At 37.7% G+C, this 9795-nt stretch overlaps 1 protein-coding gene across 1 annotated transcript in view; it reads right to left on the reverse strand.

Annotated features, from left to right (window-relative positions):
• TMPRSS15 (transmembrane serine protease 15) overlaps positions 1-5534 on the reverse strand; it is a 51228-nt gene extending 45694 nt beyond the window's left edge. Inside the window, exons 1-4 of the mRNA XM_019285894.3 lie at positions 5390-5534; positions 2111-2241; positions 1753-1820; positions 882-923 (exon numbers count right to left, since the gene is read on the reverse strand). Coding sequence (XP_019141439.3) covers positions 882-923; positions 1753-1820; positions 2111-2241; positions 5390-5534 — 386 coding nt within the window. The remainder of the gene's footprint in view (positions 1-881; positions 924-1752; positions 1821-2110; positions 2242-5389) is intronic.
• Positions 5535-9795: the final 4261 nt, after the last annotated feature.

The following is a 9795-nucleotide window of genomic DNA, read 5'->3' on the forward strand; positions in this document are numbered from 1 at the left end:
TTCACAAGGACAATATTTTGGAAGTGGCCTACTCCTGCTGCTGTGGAGTCCATTCTCTTAACGTTATATAATCCTTCATAAAGTGATCATACTCCACTTTCTAACTAATTAGGGTTATGTCCTCACTATTCCAATCAAAAGATTGCTCCAATTCAAATCTGCTTCCCATTACTTACTGATATTCGTGGTCAGCTAATATACCAATATCTTGTTCTGGGCTTTTTTGCAAGGACGATCATTCCAATACACTAATCTCCTTTGCATACTTATAAACTTTATGTATTTACAGCCACAAGAACATGTGATACCACAGAACTATTGATCTGTTGTCATGTAATGTGTACTTTAATTTTCTGGGTTCAACTATGACACAGCCAGTTATGCCATTCCTTTCTCAAGGTTCTTCAGTTCTGCTGGAATCTTAATCTTTTGTGCTCTGTTTTGTTCTTGCCTATCACAGTGGTCCTCATACTTTTCTTAATTTGAAACTTGAGTTACTGGTAATGACATGAGATCTGACTCTAGTTTAAGCAGTTTTACACAAGCAAACTCAGCACAAACCAATATCATTTCCTTTCTAGATAGTTTCTTACCTTTCTCACTCCTTTCCATTTTTCTTTCTAAATTGACAGTCCCAGGGACTATCACTTTTTTTTATCTAATCCTAAAGGAAGTTTTTAGAGGAAAGATATGTCTTGAAGCTTCATCCTCTTTAGAGGGACTTATCCAAATTCCAAAAATGTTTGTTCTGTTTTGTTTTGTTTTTATTGTTGTTGTTTTTGGTTTTTTAATCTATACGCTGTCCACAGAAGAACTGTCTAAATTAGTAGCATCATTGTCTCTTGCCCATATTTTAACTAAACTTTGTTATATACATATACCTGGTCTCTGACATCAATCTGCCATGGTCACCTTCAGATTTCCTGTAAAAAAAAAAAAAGGAACAATAAAAAAAAGAAAGGGAAAATCACAACCAACACCAAAGGGTTCCCACTGAGACTATAATATTTTTGGACAGGATGGAAGCATGTCCTGGAACTGTTTAGTAATGGGAGATAGTGTTATACGTGTTTTGCTGAATCAGGACCTAATTAAGAATAGCGCAGATGCAATTAACACTACAGACCTGGCTGTGTAACCTGGACATTCTTGTCAGCTGGTCTTCAGTAGGACACCCAACACACCCAGATATTGAAAATGAGGTCAAACAAGCTTTACTAAATGAAGCAGATCTTAGTGTACCAATTTTATAGAATCTTGTGGACACACAGGCTCCAGCTTTTCCTGGTGTCAAATGACAGCCTCAGCTGCTAATGCCCTAAGGAATATGACTTAAGTGGATCCATATCCATAGGGACATATGAGTGCCTGAGCCTCGAGGCTTATGCCAGGAGATTTCTAACCTGAAATTTCTTCTAGATAGCAAGGATCAGCAACCCTGCAAACGGCACCTTGGCAAAAAAATAATTTAGCAGTTCTTTAAAATACGGAGTTTTGTGAGTGGGTCTTAGGGCTCAGCCTTACTGGTTTGGCCAAGGCATAGACACACATCAGCTTGAGAAGGAAGTTTGCCCAAGGAAACACATTGGTGTCAAACTTAGCACAGTAGCACTTGGAAGATGGAAGATGTGAAAGGGATAATACAGGACGTTACCAAGGATGACTTGAAAATCAGGGTAAGTACTTCTGAGAGAAATATCTAAGTGAGGATTTTTGACACTTATTTTCAAAGTTAAATTAAGCTGTACCTACTTGAACTGGGAAATTTCACATCTCTCAAATTTGTATTTCAGATCACTTTCTTGAAAGATATTTTGTATCTATATGAAAAAGAGAAATCTTGAACAATACAGGAATTAAAACCACACAAATTCTCACACTACAAATATGGTTTTAGTACGAAATAACTTTTTGTAGAGTACACAAGCAAGGCATTTCTTTGATGATTCACTGATTTTGACAAACAAGGAATATATTGAGTTCTGACCAGGCTTAGGACCTGAAATATCTCTTTTTTTTGGAAAGAAAAAGCCATAAACAGCAGTTAATGTTAGGGAATTAATGTACCTATAAATACTCTTGAATTAACCACAGGTTCATAGGTTCTTACCAATTTTTCAACATCAAAGGCAAGGACTTTGAAATCAGCTGATGAACTGTTTTGCAAGGCAGGAGTGAAAGATGTGCCAGAGACTATTTTAAATATTCCCATATAGTCATGAGTATTCACATCTGCTTCAGCTAAATAATTAAAAATAAAGGTGTTTTAATCATATAGAAAGAAATGAAAAATACTGCATTAGATTTCATTCCACACAGATCATCAATACAATAACTTCTAGATTTTTGTTTTGCTTTGCAATCGGAGTCATTCTGCCTAGTCCTGAGTTTAAAGAAAAAAATAGACTTTTTTGATGTTTACAATAGTTACAACTGTAATAATACTTTTATGAATACTATTTGCCCTTTGTTCTCACTACTTTCAATTTTGTTTTAGGTGCTGTTTTCCAGGAACACTGTGAGTAGATAAAGGATACAATATGGGCATACAAAGGATATGCCCAATTATGTCTAACACGGGGGACAGAGATACATGGGAAGGCAAATAGTGAATTATGAGTTTTTCATATGTTCCGGATTAAAAATATTACGAATTATTGCCTCACACTTTCTGTATTTGTGCTATGCCCTTTTTCTTATCTGTAAGCTGGTTTTGATGATGGCACTGGAAACATCCAGAATAGTTAAGCTATTTTTGACCTGACCTTTTTCACCAATACATGAATGAAATTCTGGGAGAATTTATAAAGAAATTAGATAATTGGTCATTGCTGCAAATTTAATCTTGATTTAATATGCTACAGGACATGAGGTATACATAAAATAATTCATTATGCATTCAAAACTTATTTCTTCACTGTGTAACACACTGGAAATTCTCAGAAAATAGCTGAATTAAAGTTGAATGATAGGAAATGCCTTTTGCTTACCAGTTGGAGTAGCAGCGGTATTTTAGGCTGTGTTTGAAGGCATTAACACAAAAACAAGTTTTAAGACAAAAGCAGATGTCAGGAACTGAAATATTATGGTTCATGGCTTAAACATTGCTATGAGGGAGTTTTGCCCATTATGGCAAAACTGCCTAAAGAAGCTGTGACCACAGGAGCCCACCCCTCCTTGAAGATGCCTGACTGGAACTTTGGACTGTGAGCTAAACCATCTAAGGAAACCTGAGATAAATGTGACACTATTTTTCAATCATCTCAAGCCTAGGAAAAAGGTCTAGGAAAAGGCTGAGGGAGAAGAACTCATCCACCAGAAAGCCAAACCCAGCAGCTGTGCTGAGAATCATCACTGGCTGGGTTTGGGATGGGGGAGACCACAGCCCAGAGAGGCCAGGTTTGCACAGACTCCCCCACAACCAAGGTGGGGAGAGGAGGAGGTTTCAGATGTGTGATGTAACCTCTGGTCGGAGGCACTGAACACCCATCCTCCCTTACACAAACTGGCCCAGCTGTGGAACTGCCAACCCCACAGGCCACAGCCAGGGGACATTCTTGTGAGAGGCAGCTGAGGGGGTGTCATAATCCATCAAAGACTCCCCCAAAGCACTCCCCAAACCCATTCCTGAGGCCTTGCACCAGAGTACTGCGTGTGATGCCAAGTGATGCAATGGATCCAGAGTCTTGCAAGAGACTATGTCAAACTTGTCCCCCTCCTGGGGGAGGTACCTGGGCATTCCCACCTGGCCCAAATGTATATTAATCCATTGGATTCTGTGTTTTTCAGGAAACCCTCACCACCAAGAAGAAGAAGAGAATCAACAGGATGCCACTGGGATCCACAGAGTCGTGATATTTTCTACTTAAGTTGTCTCCGCCTTACTCTTCCTGCCCCAATGCTCTCTTTCTTATTTCTTCCTTTCTCTCTCTCTCTCTCTCTCTCTCACTCTCCTGCTGTTAAATAAAATCCATACTATTGACTTTGGCATATGGTCTCATTTGCACCTTAATTTGGGCAGAGGTATTTCTAATACTTTTAATAATTGAATCATAACAGCAGATAAGCAATAAATACTACAATGAACAGCTTATGATGGAAGGCACCGCATAGTGACACCAATTTAATATCAACTGGTAATAGCAGACTGCTTTGAGCTTCTTTGAAGGCCATTTGTCCTTAAAACAATCGCAAATCTGTTTAAAAAATATTTCTAAATATCAAAGGCCTTTTTAAAGTATATATCAACTATAATTTAAAAAATGGTTTTTAATTATATTTGTACATGGACAATATCTTGCCTATGTATCTTCTAAAAACAAAGTTTCTCTAGATTCAGTAACACACCCTTTTATTTTACTGGAGTGTGATAGCATTCTGGTAAGAAGGTAAGAAATCAGTAGGTGGTGCAGTTTTTAAAATCTGGAAGTAAAAACCATGGCAACTGAAGGAACAAACATGATATTCTGACAAAACGGTTTTGGTTGGTTGGTTTTTTTTTACATAAGTCTAGTGTAGTCTTCATGAGGTTCAGAATGAAATAGTATGGAGTTTTCATTAATGAAAGCAGCAAAATCATCAATGTAGCAGAACAATTTTTCTGCTAAAATAATCAACTTGAGATGCTCCAATAGCTCCATATCCTTTATGTGTTTTGGAGCCCTTAACTGGAGGCAGTCCTCCAGGTGTGGCCTTTCCATTTAACTTATATCCACAAGATTTCTTAACCAAAATTTCAGTCTCATTTGAAAATTATGCAACATTGATATTTTAATTTAGTTTGCTTTCAGTATCAGTAACTTCTTCCCTCACGTTCTGAGCATTGGACAAGGACTAAGAATGGCTTTACCTGAGCTTTACATGGGGCTGGCAGCTGACTGGGGCTGGATCTGTCTCACACCAATAAATTACTTTAAAATATTTTTTAAATAAAAAAATTAATAGATTCCAAGAGATGGGCCCCACAAATTCCAGTGGGTTATCAGCCTTTCAGTGGATTTGTCTTCTGAGTCAAACCTCATACAAGGAGAAAAAGGCAAAATTTCTCAGTTTTCCAAATTACCTTCTCTAGTTGATGAATATGGTGGAATAACCAAAGCTTTATAGCTTGGATTGCATCTCAAGGACCTTTCCCAAAGCCTAAACCATGAAAATTATTTTATATGGCTTCAGAGCATGATTCCAATGCTTTGTTTTTCCCCTATTTTTTTCACATCAATTTTCAGGGGAGGAAAAAACTCACACATAACAAACCCTAAAACACCACTTCCCCTGCCCCCAGCGTTAAAAGCATAGCATAAAATAAGAAATACAACTAACAATTATAGCAGCACTGGCTTCAAAGTCTGAAGAACTCCTAAAGGTCTGTAGCTAAAGGTTGGCTACTCACCTCGTTCCAACTCCTGGATTGATAACCAAGAAAGTACAATCAGTCCAACACAAACACACACAAAAATTGCAAGCAGAGAAGCAAACAAAATCTCATAGATACTAAGAGGAACATATTTCTTATCAGATGATCTTTTCCGCTTCATTTCTGTCTCAAAAACTTGTGTGAATTAAGGACTGACAAAAGACGCAGCCTGAAAAGGAGGGTAATAATCCACACGGAGATACATATATATAGGAGATGCTTGTAAATTAATTACACCATAAAACTTCACTGACATAGGTTTTTACAACATTCTTGAACAGTCATATTCATGAACAGGATATGCAAATAAGAAGAAAAGAAATTCCCTCAGAAGGGAAACACTGAAGGTTATGTCTCAGATAAAGAACAAGCAAACCCACAGAAATGTAAGGTTAGTCACTGGATTTGCACTATTTCTTGTAATTTGATATTTTTAAGTGACGATATAAAATATTGCTGCCAAATTTATTGCTTAGAGAGTTTTCTTTTGCTAATTCCTCACAAGGGCAATTATGAAGACAACAGTGAAAGCTGTATCTTTCCTCATTCTACTTAAAAATTCCTTTAAAAATAATTTTATTTATAAAGGAAGTGCTGGGAAATGAATTGTTTAGTAATGTGCCATAGCTCAGCAACATGTTCAGCACTGAACAGTAATTCAGCACCACAAATTTAATCTGTGTAAGGCATGGTTCTTTGACCACAGAACTGGAGAACTAATCAGAAAAGACATTATGAAATGCATGCTTGTTTTGTATTTTCTTGCCAGGCATAAATGTACCATGGGATGCAAGTCCTTGATAAAGTTAAAGCCCTGTGGATGGCCAGAGCTGCAGCCTTAGCAGAGCAAGAGTAAATTAAACAGGCAGTGTAGCAACCAGTATAAACATTTGGTTATAAATTTAATCTGTCAAAACTTCTGAGCTTCAGAAAAGTCATACTGATTCTATGTTTTGTGCCCTGTGAGTTACCGTTTTTGACTCTCAGAGTCCTAAACCCAGATTTGTGGTATGACACTCTTCCTTGTGGAGAATCTGAGCACACCAGCCATATTCCTGCCTGTGAAAGGAAAGGGAAACTTCTGAGTCAATCTTTGGAAGAGAGAAGCTCTACCTATCTGTTAATTGACAGAAATGGAGATAATATAAATCAGGAAGAAATGAGAAAGTCTTGAAATAAGACTCTTGGATGACACAGCAGTTCTCTGCCCAGTCTTTGAGAACTGCAGTATTTGAAAGGATTGCAATACAAATGATTGGATATAAAGCACTAAATCACAACCAAAATCTTGGCCTGACAGTAGGATCCTAGATTTAGTGTAATATCATACCATAATGAAAGCAATATAGTAATATTTCACCCTACTAAAAAGAGATAACTATTTACTTAAACCCAAAGCTTTTAAAACAAAATTCAGTGCAGCTTAATCATATTGCCCTTACAGAGCAAGAGCAAACTCTGTATCTTGCAAATGGATGAGATCTCTGGGTCATCATGCTAGATAGAGTAGGAATTGCTTTTGTGTATATTGTGTATCACAGACACACATATATGAATACAAATGTATACTTACAACCAGATTATATTTGTAGTGCTGAGCACTGCTGAACTGTGGCACAGTAGTGTCTTTGTAACTTTGTAACTTTTCGTGCTCATTCAGCAATAATTTTAACACAAGGGGTTCAAGTTTCTACATTTTTCTGAATGCTGATTCTATCAGACAAGTTGAGGATGCCTCTAAATAATTCACTTTGCTCAGCTACACATATTAGGTTATCCCACACCTAGCAGAGTTGTGCCATTACAGCACCCACACTGGAGCAGGGGAAGAACGTGAAGAGGAGGGAGAAACAGAGAGCTGTTGTGAACTGACCACAACCCCTCAGTCCCCATCTCCCTGCACCATTTGGGGATGGCTATAAACTACTTTTGCCGAAGACAAGTGTGTTTTAGCTATGATGGTAATTGGTGAGTGACCTCCCCATCTTCATCTTGACCCAGGAATTTTCCTTCCTGCCCTTCTCTGTTGAGGAGGGCATTAAGGAATCTTCTGGGTGGGTACCTGGCAGCCAGGCAAGGTTAAGTAACTGCAATTGTCCATGCTGCCTGAAACAGTTTAGTCCTGTCTTATTCCTAATCAAACATTTTTTATCACAAATCTGAGGAGTTTTGTGCAGATGGACTTTGGATTCCTCTTTCATTCTTTGCATAATTTCACTGTTTGTACCATTGACACTATATATCACTAATAAAAGAAAAACACTGTTACCCAAAGATGCCTCTGCATTTTAAATTCTGGATTTATGCTCTAATGGGAAAGAGATTAGCCCAGAGGGACAAAAACTGTGGCCACTTACAGCTCACACACACTGATTACAGTTTGGCCGAGGACATAACTTAGCACAGGTAGCCTCAAGTTGGAGTTGTGACTCCAACAAATGAACTCCTTTGTTAAACAATTTTAGCTGGCAATAAGGTCATGGTAGCAATAATTAACAGGCAAGCCCTGGACACTGAGCCTGTAGTAATTAAAAGTGAGTTCTTGCATTAATTTGTTTGCAAAATATTATAGTCTGTACTAATATGAGCTGGTTATAAAACAATAAAAGGACGCATGTTTCCACATTTTCATTTGTAAACCTTCAAAATGAGGGGAGAAGACTTCAACAATGTGCCAATGCTTGCTTGCCATCAGTCAGGGATTACAGAAGCAGAGTGGTTTATGCTGGAAGGGACCTATGACAAGCATCTGGTCCCACCTCCTGCTCGAGTAGGGTTAACTGAAATTAGACCAGGCTGTTCAGGGCCATGTCAAGGCAAGGTCTGAATACCTCCAAGGTGGAAGACCCCATAAATACTATGCATTGACTCCCTGCATAGTGATTTTCTTCCCCCCTCTGTGTCTTATTGGAATATCAGCTGCTGCAATTTGTGTTCATTGCCTCTTGGGCTTTCCCTTTGCAATTCTGTGAAGAGTCCATCTGCCTTCTCAGCAATCATCCCTCAGATATCTGAGGGCAGCAATTAGACACCCCTATCAGCTTGTCAGTCCTGTCAGTACTGGGACATTGGGTTATTCCACATCAGATGCTGGACTTTGCACTTGTTGAACTTTGTTGAACATTGTGAAGTTTATTGCAGTCCACTTCTATATCTCTTAATGATGAGCACATCCTGTGACTGCAAACTTCCCTCTGGACATTGACTTCACTTGCTTCTACTCTTATTCCTCATTTAATTACTTGTCTTGTTCATCCTTCTTCAGTCTTAGTTGCATTTTTTAATTTTTTTTTTTTTATTTTTGGCATAATTCTAAAATATTCTTTTCACTTTAATTTCCACTGTGGATTGATAGGACTCTTGAAAGTTGGATTTTGTTGGTTTGCTACATGACTAAACTGATGAAATGGTATGATCCATCCAGGAAAAGAGTGAGCATTAACCACTGTTACTAACAGATTACTATCATCAACTGCAAGTTGTGAATATTTACAGGTCATGGACACCCTGCAGCAAAGAAATTATTCACCTAAGGAAATAATGTAAAATCAAAAATAACAAATCAGATTACTCAGTTGAAACAACTGAGTTTGTTATGTTCTAAACTCTACTTTTCTGACACTACTTGTGAACTATATGATAAAATAATACAACATTATTTTAAAATACTTTAAATGATATAAAAGCAAATATTCTATTAATGTGATAAAACCCAGAGAAAGATGACAACTTATTTAATATTGATAATTGGGTTTTTTTGAATTATTACTGTAGCCATACTAGTGAAACATCAGGTTAGGTAATTTTTAAAGAAATAGGCCATTGACAGGATTAGAAATCTAACAGATTCACAATTTAGGTCATTTATACCGCATCCACATCTGCAGCTTCACAGGTTTTGTAGCCTTATTGGGCTGTTTTTATTTCCTTGTTTGATCAGTCTCCAGCACAAGGTGAAAAAACTGCTGACATAGAAGGAGAGGGGATGGTGTTCTCAGATAATTCCTCTAGCACCCAGACTATCACAAGCATACTTAAAGCCTGACATTACATCAATAACTAGCTCTCTGTGGGAAAATGTTTTGTCACCCCCACAGGACTTGTCCTCTCCTATCAAAATGGAATGAAAATCAGCTTTCTTAGGGCAGCTCTTTTCAGATGTTTAAAGTTCTTTGTCCTTTTCCCTATGCAGACTTCCAGAGAGGGAGATAGAAAACCAAAGCAAAAGATCTGCTGGGAAAGTGCAGAATCGGACTATGAGCTATTTTCATCACTGCATCAAAAGAAGTTTAAAAGGGAGGTCATATGGAAGGACAAGTTCTCAGTAATCATAGCATCATAGAACAGCTTGGATTGAGAGGGAACTTAAAGATCCTCTCTTT

The sequence above is a fragment of the Corvus cornix genome, chromosome 1 (genome assembly GCF_000738735.6).
Source record: "Corvus cornix cornix isolate S_Up_H32 chromosome 1, ASM73873v5, whole genome shotgun sequence".
NCBI classification, from domain to species: Eukaryota; Metazoa; Chordata; class Aves; order Passeriformes; family Corvidae; genus Corvus; species Corvus cornix.